Here is a 17,500-nt window from a genome sequence, read left to right on the forward strand (position 1 = left end):
GAGAGAAAGAAGAGGGGAGAGAAAGTCCCAAAGCCAAGAAGGGCCAAAGAGAAAGAGCATCAGTTACAATCTTCTTTTATCCTTTCCCTGACCATGTGACTTTGACCCAAATGTGAGACGTTCAAACTGACCAATCAGATCATTACAACTTGTACAACACCTAAAGGTGTGACAATTCATCGACCCCGAAGTTCACTCATCTGTCCTACAGGCCTTGATCGCTATCAGCCTCTGAGCCTTTAGGAACTCCAAATGCTCCTTGTGGAAAGAGGGAGTGGAAAACAGTAAAGCAAATGTCTTTGTTCATTTCAAATATCTTGGATTATTTTCAATACACTGTATATATTATACAATTTTGGATTTAACAAGCTGTGACATAGTTAACCGGGTTAATTATTATTATTATTATTATTATTTTGGCTAGTAGAAGTTCTGAATGGCCGGTAACTTAAAAATTCAGTAGCCAAATTGGCCGGTGAGTGAAAAAGTTAATTTCAAACCCTGGGTTGTGATAATGATAAGCCTCAGAAACTAACGTCCTCTCGTTCTCCATCTTCATCACAGTGACGCTGCGCACGCCGTGGGTGCTGATGCATCATGGGATAGCAAACCCCAGGAGCGGCGAGTGGGAGACTGTAATTACAGCTGATGGGTCGAGCGTCCACGTGGACCTGAAGCTCAAGGTCAGGGTTCGTCTATAAACAGCTCGAGTCAAACTGTATCTGTCTCTGGACGCCCCTCAAGTCTTTCCTCTGTGCTTGTGGGACGTTCAGGGACAGAAACACAATAGATACTATAACTATATATTTGGCTTAAATGTAAGATTTATGTACTTGAATTGCATATAAAATGTTCATGCATTTTAACAAACGGTAACACTTTTCAGTAAGGTTCATTTATTAACATTAGTTAATGTATTAACTTCAATGAACTAAAAATTAACGAAACATTTGTTACAGTATTTATTAATCTTTGTTAATGTTAGTTAATAAAAATCCAGCTGTTCATTGTTTGCTCATGTTAGTTCACAGTGCATTAACTAATGTTAAAAAATACAACCTTTGATTTTAATAACGTATTAGTAAATGTTGAAATTAAGATTAATAAATGCTGAAGAAGTATTGTTCATTCTTAGTTCATGTTAATTAAGGTAGCTAACTAATGTTAACTAATAAACCTTATTGTAAAGTGTTACCTAACAAACTAATAAGATTTATGTAATGCGTGCATAAATGATGCATTTCAGATTTCTGTAATAGCACTAATAAAAATGAATGTGTTTTAAATACACAATAACCAGGTTTATATTTACCATCAATAAATCCAATTTGTTTCAATCTCATAAGTAATTGAATATTGCTTGTTCCAAATCATGCCATATTTTAACCAGATTTGAATAAATGCATTTTGAAAACAGGTAGAAACAGTAGATTCAAATAGTTAATAATAAACTATGCTGTTTTTTGAGCGCAAAAAATCTTTCATTTATGTAAAATATGCAAATATGTTATTTGCATCTTATGTTCTTAAATGAATGCATTATTTGAGTGTCATGTCACCATGATGTTGTTTTGCATTTGTGTGAATATATTAGAATATAAAAGCTACTTGTGATGAACTTTGATTCCTTTTGTGTTTCTCTTCACCTCCAGCTTTATTATAGAAAGACAGAAAGAAAAACTTTGCTAGCATGAACATGTTTTAACACATTGCTAGCATGAATTAGCATGTTTTAATAGCATGTTTTTGTTGTTCACATGAATCAGCATGTTGTTAACATTTTATTGCATATTGCTAGCATGAATTACTAGCATTTTGCTAGCATGTTTTAACACATTGCTAACATGAATTAGCATGTCGCTAGCATGTTTTATCATTTTTGTTATTAGCATGATTTAGCATGTTCCTAGCATTATTTAACATGTTGATAACATGTTTTAACAGATTAAAGGGATTGTTCACCCAAAAATGAAGACAAATGACGATATTTTTAATGAAATCTAAGAGATTTCTGTCCTCCCATTGAAAGTCTGTTCACCCAAAACTCTAGCCTTACACTTCAAAACGTTTGTAAAAAGATAAATCCATTTGAATTTGAGTGGTTTAATCCAAGCCTTCTGAAGAGACACGATCACTTTATGCAACAAACAGATTTCATTTAGGCTTTTATTCACATATAAGCACGTAGAGCACTCTAATTTGGTAAACGAAAGCTCAAGCATACTCTCTTGATGCACTAGAACCACTGAGGTTAATTTAGTCCACATTTAGTCCAATCTTACACTCTAAAAAATGCTGGGTTGTTTCAACCCAAATTTGGGTCAAATATGGACAGACCCAGCCTTTGGGTTACATTTTTAATTACCTTTTTAGCCCAGTATTTGTTTGTTTTCCATAATTGACTCAAAATTGGGTTAAAAGAGTCAACAACAGGTTGTTTTAACCCAATTTTGGGTTTAACTTAGTTAAGTGAGTGGTGCTCATACCGTGGAGCCGGTCCATCCCAGCAGGGCGTAGGCATAGCGCTCGAGCGGAGGAGCCACCAGATCCACACGCACCGCTTTCCAGTCCCGACTCGCCTCTCGCTCACAGCTCTCCTGCTCTCTCTTCAGCTTCAGTATCAGGAAACACTTGCTGAAATGATCCATGGCCTCAAAGCGATGGTTTGGCAGCTGGCTCAGGTCAAAGGTCGAGTCCTGGAAGTCTGAGTACAGCAGGATGTTCTGAAAAACATGTTTATTTTATAGCTATTTGTTTTGTTTTTAGAATACGAGCATATGTGGTTGTTTATCACTGGTTATTTTTGGAATGGAACAGTTAATTTGAACTGTTAAAGGTGCCTTATGTAAAAATTGAGGTAAAAATATCAAAAAAATGAGCTACATGCATCAAAAGAATGAGAAGAAATAAGGGCGATGATGTCATTAAAAAAATGTCAAGTTATAGTGCTGCAGAGATATCAACCTGAATTAGCATTAGCATTAATAGCCACGGCCCGACAGGTGTCGTAATACCAGTTTCGGCCATGGGAGGCGGTATGCCGGCAACATAACCACCAGCCAAACATGCAATACACGAATAACTCGCACGGCTTGTGGGCGTACTTGAACCTGATGTCAATCGTGTGGAAAGTAGCCTACAGCCCACTACTACATTCAAATAAAATATGATAAAAAAGGAACAGAACCAGAGTAAACATTGGCACTGCTTTCCATCGCTGGAGACAACTAATGGACATGAAAGAAATGAGGTTTGACTTCGAACTTGCAACATTTCTTTTGGATTGGTAAGTAAGATGCTGTTAGTATTTCGTTAGAAGTTTGTTTTATATGTTTGTGTAGATTTTCGGGAAGTTATAACATAGAAATGTATCGAAGGCTGTTCGATAAACGTATATAACGTTCATAAATACAGTATTGTAATAGTACACATATATAGCACAATCTCTATTGCTCTTTTTTTCTTGCCAACTACGTGACCTATATTATGTATATTAAATGGCTTTCCTGAGGTAAATCTGACATAATTGTTCTCCAGCTGTGTTATTGACCTCTTCACGATGATAAAAAACACTGATTGGTCGATATTATGTATGAGGAATACATTTTGGTAAGTTGTAGCCTAACGTTACTGTATCTTTCAGTGTTCGTGATTTTTTTACTATTAGCTAGTAGAGATGATCGGTTCACATGCGCTAGGGATCTGTCGTGTAACATTTACAAGCGCCAAAACGGTATTTAATTGACAGAATCTGAGAGCTGAGATTTTTTTATATCATAACTAACCTGCTCTGTCTAGTCTGTCGGTCTCCGTGTCCTCTTTGCTTCGCGATTTTTCTGTGCGTGAGAAAATTGATGTGTGGGGTGAGAGCGTGTGAAAAGTGTTTGCGTGTGTCTCACGGTTAATGCGTGAGAGTTGGAAGCTCTGGTTACGTTGGCGCTAGCTTGGTCAACATCAGCGAATGCTGTCTGTCAAATTAATGTAATTCAAACTAACAATAAAAATGTAATATGAACAAAACGAATATGAACATATTCACTGGTAAAGGTGAAGGGGAGTAGCTTGAAGATATTCATACTCTAGAGTAGACCAACTCACTTTCTGGAGGTATACTGCCCCCATCTGGTATGGAATGTGGAGTATGAATTTATTTATTTTTACACAAGGCACCTTTAAAGACTGGAAAAAATCATATTGCTAGCATGAATTAGCCTGTTTTGCTTGTAACAGGTTGCTAACATGAATTAGCCTGTTGCTAACATGTTCTGACACATTGCTAACATGTTTAACACATTGTTAGCATGAATTAACATGTTGCTAGCATGTTTTTTTCACATTGCTAACATGTTGCTACCATGAATTAGCATATTGTTAAAAAAAATTATCATGTTGCTATCATGATTTAAAAAAAAAAAAATTCTAGTTTTAATTAACAAGTTGCTTGTATGATTTACCACATTTGCTAACATGAACATTAGCATGTTGCTAGCATGTTTAGCACATTGCTAACATGATTTAACAATTTGCTAGCATGTTTAAGTACATTGCTAACATGAATTATCATTTAGCTTACATGTTTTACCATATTGTTAACATTTATCACTTTGCTAACATGAATTAGCATCTCTTACATGAATTATCATGTTGCTATCATGATTTAACACATTGTTAGCATGTTTTAACGTTGTTAGCATTAAGTACTAGCATGTTGCTAGCATGAATTATGTTTGCTAGCATGATTTAATATGTTGCTAGCATTATTCAGCATGTTGCTAGCATGTTTTAGCACATTGCTAACATTAGTTTCAATTAAAAATCTTAACAACCTCAATCTTTTAAACGGTTTTAAAGCAGTGTATTTCACATTAATCACACTGAAATAAAGTCTGCTCAGATAGTCAGGCACTCGTGACAAACATCCACAAATGAAAAGTAAACAGTTGTCACACTCTTCCTGCATTAACTTTCCACACACCACCACATAAATATTTTTCTGCATAATTTTTCAATTCGTCTTTGTTTTTCGCTCTTACTCCATGTTATTTTTTTAGTTTGTGGCACAAACCTGAAGCCATCAGCCTCAGATTTAAGTTGAACCTTAAATAAGAGTTTGCTTGATTTAACAAATGAATGAGTGTCGGACAGAAAGAAGTCTATTTGCAAACACGCAAGACAAGCTCCTCGAGAGCGCCGCTAAATAAACTGAACAAAGACGTGTGATAGGATAAGTCATTGTGAAGTCTGCTAATAGTCGACCCATTGAGCGACTCACTGAAGCAAAGATGCAAACAAGAAGCACTTCCAGTCCCGCTAAAGAATAGAGAACCTGAAATACGGTTCCTGTTCAATTATAAGGCTGGATCTCGTATCAGCGGGACGCCTTTCTCCGTCTGCGCTAAACGCTTCCACTCCACAAGAAATTAAATCGATTCAGGACTATTCCTCCGTACAGTCAATAAATAAAGAGCAGAGGAGGTTTAAAAACATAAAAAGAAGGAAAAAGAATGTATGGATGGAGAGACAAGGATGAAAAAGTGGAAGAAATGTTACTTTAGTATCATTGAGATTCTTTTTTTTTATATATTTATAAACTATAAATTATTATATAAAGAAATGTATTTATATTTATTAAAATTATTAAATGGATGCCTTATTGGGACATTAAAGCCCTCCCAATATTTTTTTAAAAATTAAATGTATTAATATTAAATGATTATATTTATGAATTATAAATTATTATAACCAGTAAATTAAATTTATTTATATTTATTATAATTATTAAATGGATGCCTTATTGGGACATTAAAGCCCTCCCTACTGATAAACACTTCATTATTAAACACACATTAGACACTTTATTCCACTTTTCGAATATTTTCTTAATTTTTATTGATAATAAATGCCTTTCCGATCTGATGTGTGATTGGGCAAAAGGCGGATTCGAACCCCTACACCATTGCTACTGTGTTTTACTATCTACATGAATCAATAGCATTTTGCTAACATGAATTAGCATGTTGCTAACATGAATTAGCATGTTGCTAACATGAATTAGCATTTTGCTAACATTAATTAGCATGTTGATAACATGAATTAGCATGTTGCTAACATGAATTAGCATTTTGCTAACATGAATTAGCATGTTGCTAGTAAAATGTGCATTTAGTGTAAATGTGCACTTAGTGCCACTGTATTCAAATCACTATATATTGAAGTGTGAACAGTAGAACTAGACGTTATTGTTTAAAATAATTTTCGGTAACTGAAATAAAATAACATAAATATGAGATGTAAAACTTAAACTTGTCTTGGCAACAGACTAAAAAAGTTGAAATACTAAAAATGACTAAAACTAAAACAGAAAATACAAAATAAAAGCCAATTCAGCATATTAATAAATATTACAATACTATATAGATAATACTAAAATAACGCTCAGTAATAATATCTCCTTAGGCGGGGAAAGGAATAAAATAAGACAGACAGAGATAAAGAGAAAATCTTGAAGAGCAAATGAAGAGAGTTTGTATAATGTGAATAGGGTAAATCTGAAGTGTCTCAGCTGAAGAAAATAATCCATTATTTATCGGCTTTAATATATCGGCCAAATTTTCTTATCGGGCCGATAACGATAATATCAAAAATATACATATATCGACCGATACCGATATGGTGGCCGATAAATCGTGCATCCCTACAATACTATATAGATAATACTAAAATAACACTCAGTAATAGTGATATCTCCTTAGGCGGGGAAAGGAAGAAAATAAGACAGACAGAGATAAAGAGAAAATAATGCTAATGAGCATGTGAAGAGAGTTTGTATAAGTGCGGTGATAAACCGAGGAGAGAAGGAAAGGGCCTGAAAACTGTGATTATCCAGCGCCTGATGGGGGCAGAACTAAGACCATTTACATTACAAATTGTCAGTTTAATTGCAGCAGCCTTAATAATGGTTGCACTACTGTATCCCTCTCACAGAGCATAAATCTGAAGCGCTCGTGTTAAAGAGCAATAACTGCCGGAGGGTTGGAGCTCCCGCCGCCTCTCCATCCGTTAAACCCACAGACGCTCAGTCTAATTGTGCAAACCTCGTGTAAAAATAACCTTGTGTTAAACGCCGGCGCGTCCGACACCCCGATGCTTTAGCAGGGATTGTGAGACTTCCATGATCGCTCACAGGTTGCTCTTAAACAGCTCGGGAGACGTAATTATATTCCACTTAATAATCACGTTTATCTCAGATGTCCCTACTAAAGTTCCTGTGAAGGTTTAAAGTCCCCCTGTAGTTAATAATTATATCCTTTAAAACTCATCTTTGATCACTTTGATGACAGTTAAATGATTTTTTCCGAAAAAAAAAAAATTCTTCATGCCTTAAAATAGCTTGAATATACCTTTCCTCATTTAGTACGCACGGTTCTATGAATATGCGAATGAGCCCCGCCTCCACTCACTCACTCACTCAGCTCAGAGATCCACTGGTTGACGATCACACGTTGATCTGATTGGTTACAAGGTAGTTTGTGACGTCAGAAACACCAGCGATTTCAAAGCGTGTTTTTGAGACTGTCTTTGGTTCACTGCAGTTTTAAGGAGGAAATACTCAGCAATGGTGTCGACTTATGAATTTACACATGGTTTGTCTTAAAGCATATTAAAAACACCACATAGACATATAAACAACATTAAAAAGATTGATTTTCACCACAGGGGGACTTTAAAAAAAAATTATATTCTAATATTTTTTCATTTTTGTAAAGGAACTGCAGGGGGTTTGGGAGTTGATGGAAAAGCTAATAAATTAAAATCATAAAAATATCAATTAAAATTATAAATATTAAGGGTGCTCCGATCAGGATTTTTTGGGGGCGATCACAGATCACTGGAAGCAAAATACCAAAATATCCAAAATACATAATAATACATGATGAAAAGAAAGCTATAGCGAGGAATATAATTCCTGTGAAACAAATAACAGAGCAAGCAGAGTCTTTATCAACAGAAATTAACCAAATGTAAAACAACACTGAATAGTGTTCACTGCATAAATTAAATATAGATTAATAATACTAAATTTACTAAAAAGCAGTGAGTCATTTTCTCTGTCTTTTGTTGCCTGATTAACATTAAAGGTACACTGTGTAGTTTTTTAAATATTTTATTAGCTAAAATCAATGTCTTTATTCATAAATATGTCCTCATTGCTGTAAAATTACTCTGCCAATGTAAGCGAAACCTCGTAAGCGAAGAATTTCTTATCTTTATTTACATTGGACGGGTAAGTCCAAGGAGGCTTCCATGTCGTTCCGCCATTTTGAAAAACTATAATAGCAGAGAGGGGCAAAAAGCACTAGCCTACCTCAACACGTTTCCGTTCAGAGCCAGCGTCACGTGACTGAAACCAGCTGAAACGGACACGGAGATCAGTGAGAGGCGCTTGTCACTGTCCCGGAAAATCTGAAAGGCACGGTACTTCATAATGCAGGATCATACTTATGCCGAGCCACAGGAGAATGAGTCCTCGTCGCCAAAAAAGCAACGATACCTTATCACCCGAAAGAAAACTCGATGAAGTGGTATTGGAAGACATGTTGTCATAGCTTCTTGGAACATAACGGCTACCGTAGTTGCAACACGCATTTGAAAAAGCGAGGCGTTATTCGTTTGAATGCAAAATACAATTTCACTGCTAGATGGGAGAAATTCCTACACAGTGTACGTTTAATGACACAGACGGCAGCAGGTTTATTAGGCTGCTGTCACTTTAAGAGTTAATGCACTGATCTAATATACTGATACACATGCGATTTATTTCACAACTGTTTATGTTCACTTAAGGCGAGACACGGCAGGCAAAAATATTGTGTTTTTTTTACTGGTCAATTTTTAGATTTTTGGATATTTGTCTTCAATAACATGTCTTCTTTCAGACTTGTGGTGAAAAAAAGTCAGAAATACACATTTAGGTCTTTATATTACTACACTTTGTCTGTTTGCGTCTGTAGATTTCTCAAATTCAACAAAAGTTGGCGTTGTAAATCCTCCCGCTGCTCCGCGATCGCTGTCTGCACCGTCATCACACGCTCCGCTGGAAAGCTCTCTCTCTCCTGTAAAATCCTGTCGGATCCAAATATGGTCATTTCCTTTTTATCAGCAACCAATTGTGAAAGTAAAAGGGCTGAATGCGCAATCTCATTGGCTGATGATAAATCTTTAAAGCCCGTTTTCTCAAAATGACTTTTCTCTCATTCTCCAAGTCCGAAATCTCCACTTCAGTAGCACCGATATACACCAAACTTTCCAGTCTTGTTCCTAGTTATATTATGAAGACATTTACAGAGGGATTTGTAAATATATTATTCCTAGCCTGATTTATATAACATTTTATTCCAAAAAACATGGCGAAAATCCTTTTTTTTAAGGCTATTGACAGTATATTCTGATTTACAGGATAACAAAAGTAGATATCCATAAATCCCTCTGTAATTTTTTTCCCATCTAATATGTGAACACAATGAAAAAATAATTTTTAACCTGGCTTTATCCAATACTCAGATTTCGTTTTTTAAAATATATGCAAATTAGCGCATATTTAATTAGATATTGCCTAATTTGCATATTTAAACATTAACTTACAGAAAACTTGTAATACATTTTTTTCTCATCTTAATGTAGGTAAGCAACTGGGAAAGTGTCATGGTAGTATCTGCTAGTTAAAAATTTTACCCTATTCACCTGTAGTGTCTCGCCTGACTGTAACTGACTGTGTTTAAGTGAATGCTCACCAAACTGGCCATTTTTACATATTTATGTGGATTTGACCGTTTGACTGAAGCACAAAGTTCAATTAATGCAGTTTTAATAACTCTTTTTATTCTCGATCACGTCCTGCAGTTTAGGTCATATAGGCTCAGCAGACAAAATAAGGTTGGAAATCCCTTTTAAGAGTATAAAACAATAAAACAAACAGATCATTTAACCTGGCATTGGCTCTTTAACAACTTGCTTTTGTTTCTCTTTTCTAAGTTGTCTGCAAAGTGCATAAATGTGAAAGTAAATATTGAGATCTCTGACTTCTGTGGGCTTTGGTATCAAATCTGAGCTCAGTTTGAGACACTACTGAAATATCTTTATGAAACTCATTGAGGTCTAAAAAAAACCCTACATTAATGCCATCTTTCGTCTCTCTGAGAACAGCAGACTTCAGTATATTTCTGCAGAAACACACGGACTGCATCCAAACGTTCATGACTATCTGTCCTGGACAGTGTGTGAGATTAGGATTAGTGCATCTCACATCATTGGAAAAGGCCCAGATGGTGGACTGTGTCCTGTGGATCTGTGCATGCTTTTGGAGATATATTTGCCCTCAATTTCTTAGGCAATGCAACTTTTTGACTTTTCATTTGGCAATGAATGAGACTGAAGCTGCGGCAACATCAAGCACAGCAAAGATGAAGCAAAGATTCATTATTAACATGATGAATTTAGCTTTATGTTAACACTTACAAACGCTTTCACACTGAATCTTTACATTTTACATTTGAATGTACACTCTTAGAAAAAAAGGTTCATTGGGGTTCTATATAGAACCATAGGGTTCTTTACTCAACTCCAAAGAACCTTTTATGCTAAAAAGGTTCTATAATGACAAGAAAGAACCCTTTTGGCACAAAGGTTCTTTAGGCTATTCATTCATATATTACATTATACATTTTGTAGTTGTAATTAAATTATTGTTTATTAAACTGTTGTAGTAACTTAATATCACATTTTAATCATGCTGATTTTTGGAGGAGAAAAACTGAAATGGCACTCTTCGTGTGATATTGATTAACTACATAAAATGATATAAATATATACATTTTCTAACCCCCATATCTTGAATTTTGTGATCATTCACATGCATTCATAAATGCATTTGAATACACTGAATAATGCAGTGAAAGAACGCACTCAAAATGCACACGCGCACTAGTATAGCTAGACTTCATCATGTAACTTTACATTAGCCTAGATGCGTGCACTCTGTAGGCACGATTTGTTTAGTTTTTGAAATATACTTGATAATGTTAAAGCGCACATCGTTAAAACAAAAAATACGATATTATCGCAGACGATTTAGCTATATCGCACACCACTATATTGACCTTATCGTCATCATCATCATCATCATCATCATCATTATCATCATAACAAGAAATTACTCAGTACAAAAACATACATAAGGGCTCATTCTAAGCCATTTATAGCTGAATAGGCTTTTGTCTTGTCTTAGCCTTGTTTGCTGCTCTTTCATTTCATTCTTTGTCATTTATGTGAAATTATTGTACCACAACTAAACAATTTTGCATTATGGATTTAATTTTTTTATCTGTTGAACAGCAAACATAAACAAAAAGAAGTAATAAACTCATTATTTTCATTAATTTTACAAAGTAAACAATTTGTTTGCATTTGCGCGAGCATATTCACGCAGCGCTGTCTCGCGAGTGCAGTGCAGCGCACGTCACGTTTTTGAATTCCAACGGTCGAGAAGAGACTGATCCCCGTCTGCTGATTTAAATTGACGGTCTGGCGGAAATATTGTTGTGGTAAGTCAGAGAAATACATAGATTTTTTTAAGTAATTTACTTGTTATAAGCTTTAAACCCATTAGTAATGAAGTTGTCAATGTTTCTACAGCGGATTTACACTAAAACACGAAAGAGCCTGAACCGCGACAGTGTCACAAGTTGCCTTACATCGGTAAGTTGTGTTGTGCTTGTTGCAAACTGTTACATTTTGTGTTTTCTGATCCTAAGCTTAAGTTAGTTTTTAACTGCAGATAGTGCTCTAAGCTAGTTTTTGACCGCACACTCAAATGGTCATGAAGAACAGCCCTACAAGAGCGCTTGTGCGTTCAGCTTAGGGGCGGTTCTAGACCCTTTTTAGGTGGGCTTCAACCCCCCCATATCTTTAGTCTCAGCCCCCCTAAAGGCCTCATTATACTTCTGCGTCGGACCTACGCCGGAGCCTATACGCCGTAGGCAACATGTTGGTTTTAATTTATACTTCTGTGTCGTTGTCCGCGTTGACGCGCACCTAGGGAGCATGTGAAACCCCGAGGGAGGGGTTCTGGTAGACCAATCACAGCGCTTGTGTCCGCGTAGAATTGACGCGTTGTTACATTTTTGGAGAGGTGCACGTCAGGGTACGCCGTAGGGTACGCGCGCTACACACAGCCTACGACGTAGCTACGGCGGCAGTTCGACGCAGAAGTATAAAACAGGCTTAAAACTATAGCCTAATCAGCTATCTGAATGATCAGGCCAGTGCTGCTTCTTCAGTAAAGTGTATCATTCTCTCTTGTTTACTGATCGACCCCCCTAAAAGTGAAATCCTAGAACCGCCCCTGCAGCTAGTGGTTAAATGTACTCGCACTTCGGCTCAGAATGCTTTTATGATGCTAGATAATTGTAAACAGCCCAATGTGAACACTATTGTGATTCACTTCAACCTTTTCAAACTTTATGAATGATTATTTTATGTTCAAGTCAAGTGGTGTCTAAGGAACTGGAAGCAGGCCAGGGTTCGGCTGTTTCTAAAGCACACACTTAAAGGGATAGTTCACTTTAAAATGAAAATTCTGTCATCATTTACTCACCCTCAAGTTGTTTCAAACCTGTATGAATTTCTTTCTTCTGCTGAACACAAGGGAAGATATTTTGAAGAATGTCAGTAACCAAACAGTTAACTGGAACCATTGACTTCCATAGTAGGAAAAAAAAATACTATGAAAGTCAATGGTTCCAGTTAACTTTTTGGTTACTGACATTCTTCAAAATATCTTCCCTTGTGTTCAGCAGAAGAAAGAAATTCATACAGGTTTGAAACAACTTGAGGGTGAGTAAATGATGACAGAATTTTCATTTTAAAGTGAACTATCCCTTTAACTACAATTAATCAGCCTTGATAACAAGTGTATTAAATTGACACTGTATCTTTACTTGGAATGCACTTGCTTGTAGACTGTACAATTAGGGTCTATTCACATGTTCTTATCCCCCTTCATCCATTAATTCCCTAAATCACTTTTCCTCTTTAGGGTTGTGGGGAGGCTGGAGCCTTTTTCCCTCAGCAACATTTTTAAATTGCCTGTTCAAATACAAATTTGTTTAATGCTTTTTGTAGAAGATTTGTTTTTGAGAAATTTACATACGCATCATGATTGTTCATTTTAAAGTTTTAGGCGATTTTATATGAAAAATCAATAAATTATTTAGAAATTCCACTAATATTTACTTTAATATTTACATTTACAGAATACAACTTAACTTTTTTTCACGGTAGACTAAGAGGTTAATAAAGTAGTGACATGTACATGATGTGAAATTATAGTAACTTTCTGTTTTCCTTTTCAAGATTACAGATGATGTCTGCAAATGGCTCCAAACCATCAACCAGGAGGCAATGGAGTGCCTCTTTGCTACTTATTTCGTATTCAGTGTGGAATACCCCAAGCACATCACTCACACAATGAATTTTGTTGAGCACTACCTGTTTAAACTCTCCAGCAGCCAAAAAAAAAAACTGTCTGTCCCAGTGCTCAAAATGTATAATCAATTATTATAATACTTTGATATGTCATGAATAGTGCTAATTAGGGCTGCACGATTATGACAAAAATCATAATTGTCGATTATTCCCTTGAAATTGTAATTGCGATTATTAATTACGATTATCACAATTTACATTGAATATATATATAGGCATATACATGTTTACTTAAAAATTGTGAACACACACACTGTCCCCCTTTACTTAACATACACATAAATTGTAAGAATATGACTAATAGTAAAGACTACTAAGAAATAAACATTAGGCCTATGCTAAAGCTATTAAATAGCAGTCCCAAACTAGCTTTTGTTAATACAATGTTGGTATGAGCCACCAAAGTCATTTAAAATATAAAAAATAACACTAAGTGAAAATAAAGTGGCATTTTGGGGTTAATACACTGATCTAGCCTATATAGAATGTCATTATATAGATCAGTGGGTTAATATTAAAACGACAGTTACCATGGTGATACACAATACTAACAAGAACTGTTAATGAAACATGGAAACTGCTCCTGGTGAATAGAATGAAAATCATCCCTGCATGCAAATCCTTCTCAGCTAACACACGGCGTACCAGTAACGTGATTTATTGGTATTTTACTTTTGTGACTTACCAATTTACAACGTAACAACGTTGCATGCTCGTAGTTTCCTTTGCACTTTATACACAGCGCGCGCCGCCGCATTTGCGCGTGCAATTGAAGAGTGTACGCTACGAGCACAGTAGCCTATAACGGCTGACATGACAGGAACGTCCGTTTTTCTGAGGTGAAAGACTTTTTATTTCAGCGTACACATACGTCGCTGCCTGGTAGTTCCTTCCTATTGTGCTGGGTTTTCTGAAGTAGTTGTGATTTGCCTCTCATAACATGCTCTAAATGCACGCAGAGTGGATTTTTTTTTTGTAATCGCGGCTTTGAACGATTACGTAATCGTGGCATCCATAATCGTAATCGCGATTAGAAATTCGATTAATTGTGCAGCCCTAGTGCTAATGTAAATTTATAAATATGAGGCGATTGATGTTATTCTGAAATGCTGATCTGAATTTGAATCTGTAATTACAATTCTTTATGAGTGATATTAATGTAAATTTGAAGTACTTGATGTTCTGAAATGCTGATCTGAATTTTAATCTATGTATTCACATTCTTTATGAGTGATAAAAATATGAATTTGTAGATTTGAAGTACTTCTATATCTGTATATTTCCATTGTGAGTTATATTAATATGGATTTGTAGTTTTGAGTGACTTGATGTTGTTCTAACACTGATGGGAATTTAGATGAATCTGTATATTTGCATTATTTATTAGTGATAGATTAATGTAATTTTGTACATTTTATGGACTTATTTTGTAATATGTAGATGTAGGTGAAACTCTATTTTCATTATTTATGAGATATTTTTTAAATGGTTGATGTTTTAATGTTGATTTGTACATTTAAAGCCTTGAATACTTGAAATTACAGTAGCATTCTTTCAGTAATAGTAATTATTTTTGTTAATATAAATAAATTACTAGTTCTATGCACTTTGGGTGTGCTTTTTTCAGTATTCATGAGTGACTTTTTTATGTGAATTATATTTTTACATTTTAGGGTCTTGATGTTTGTCAATAATATGAAATATTTAATCTGGAAAGGACAAAACAAATGATAATGAATGAACCCCTAAAAGGTTCCATATAGAACCTTTTTCCTGGTTACAAAGAACCCTAAAGGGTTCTTTTGATTGAACCCTTAAAAAGGGTTCTATATAGAACCTTTTAGGGGTTCCAAATACGTAGCGCCTGATAGAACCTTTTAAGGTTCTATATAGAACCTTTTCTTCTAAGAGTGTATGCATTTAACAAACACTTTTATCCAAAGCAACAATAGAGGAACATAAGCCATTCGTCACAGAGACAACAATACTCATAGTGTAGGCTACAATGCCTTTCATCTAAATCGACTTACAAATGAGGAATAAAACACGTGATTAATCTTAAAATATCTAGAAATCATTCAAGAGAATTTGCAAAATATATATGTATATATATATATACAAAAAAAAAAAGAAAAAAAAAGATGTTCTTCCTCAGTATTTTTATCTTGTTTTCTAACACAAATATCTAAACATTCTTTAATCAAGATACATTTACTGGAGAAGCAAGATTATGATATTAAGCCTAGCTCTTTAAGTTAAGTTAAATAAGATATTTCTTCTTGTTTTACACATAAACTCACTTCTTTTTGATCCATTTTTCAGAAAGCAAGACTTAATATCTCCAGTAAATGTATCTTGATTTAAGAATGTTTAGATATTTGTGCTGGAAAACCAGACAGAAACTATGAGGAAGAACATAATTTTATCGCAGTGTATCTTTTGCAATTAACATAAAATATAAAACTCTTAACATATAGTCATCGATTATAAGTTAAAAAAAAGTCTGCTTTTTAATCAAATGTTGCAAAGCTTTATGGGATTAGTAGTTCATTCACTTGTATCTTCTTTTTTTAGATTCCATTTATGTTTCCGCTTTAAATCAAGTTTGAAATGTTGTGATTCATCTCAGACAACCAACAACACTTTAGCCAAAGAATCTGTCACTGTGGCTCAAAATAATGTGCTTTATGTATATTCTCTAAGCGCATATAAGCATGCAAACTGGCAAAAGTGCGGGATTATTTAACACATACAAGCATGTCTTCAAACACTCTGGCCTGATATGACTGTGTCTTGCACATTGTCAGTAGATCAGGTGCAGAACTTTCCTCTTCTTTTGGTGCTCTTATGTGTTTGTGTTCTCACAGCCGTTTACTAAATCTGTCCCTTAGACTCATACGTACGATTCACTCACACACACACACACACACACACACACACACACACACGAGTCACAGGGAATGAACAGGCTTCGTGAAGGTTCACACAGAATTCCCTGGCCTTGTGAACGAGGAGTTTTCTTGCACATTACAGGGAACATTTCACTACACCGAGATTAAGCTACGAACCGTGGCGCTCTGCATCATGACACATACGAGACATTATTTCATCAGAAAACATCTCAACAGTCCTTAATGCCTTGCATTCGTCTGATTAAAACTGAACTGAGTTTTTCATTTGGATCAGTGTTCTCTTGCTAATATAATTCAGACAATGCTGTCTGATTTAATGTAATGCTGTAATTACTTTATAAACACAGTTTGAAGCTTTTCAATGGTTTCAACCTGGATGGATGGATGGATGGATGGATGGATGGATGGATGGATGGATGGATGGATGGATGGATGGATGGATGGATGGATGGATGAGTGAAATTGATTGATGGATGGATGATAATTACATTCCGGGGAAGGTATTAGTTCATTTAAATACTTTCTCAGCACATAATGATCTATGAATTATAATAAAGTTAACATCAAATAAATATAAATCCTATACTTTCTTCACATTTCTGGTGTTAAGATAAAAAACAAATTTCTATTAAAATATTATCTATCCTGACAGCCACAAAACCAGCTAAATTATTAAAATCAAAACACATACACACACACACACATGCCTGGTTCGCTATCTTTGTGGGGCCTCTCCATAGATGTAATAGTTTTTATACTGTCCAAACTGCATATTCTGTCTCCTTACACTAACGCTAAACCTGCCCACCACACACACACACACACACACACACTAACCCGACACCTAAACCTACCCATCACCAGTGTTGTGCAAGTTACTTCCAAACTGTAATACATTATACATTACTTGTTACTGTTATTAAAAAGTAATTCTTTACCTTACAATATTACTGTTTCAGAATTGTAATGCGTTACATTACTCCTGTATTACTTTTGAGTTACTTTAACCAAAATAACTACAGAAGTAGAACTTAACATTCTAAAAT

General features: G+C 35.2%; 1 protein-coding gene across 2 annotated transcripts in view; it reads right to left on the bottom strand.

Annotated features, from left to right (window-relative positions):
- The window catches only part of dntt (deoxynucleotidyltransferase, terminal), a 144,554-nt gene that overhangs the window by 52,002 nt on the left and 75,052 nt on the right, over window positions 1-17,500 (bottom strand). For both annotated transcript variants that reach the window (XM_084092277.1, XM_084092278.1), the window contains exon 11: window positions 2,487-2,723. In XM_084092277.1, coding sequence (XP_083948403.1) covers window positions 2,487-2,723 — 237 coding nt within the window. The remainder of the gene's footprint in view (window positions 1-2,486; window positions 2,724-17,500) is intronic.

Source organism: Abramis brama (genome assembly GCF_963993115.1).
Source record: "Abramis brama genome assembly, chromosome: 19".
Classification (NCBI taxonomy): Eukaryota; Metazoa; Chordata; class Actinopteri; order Cypriniformes; family Leuciscidae; genus Abramis; species Abramis brama.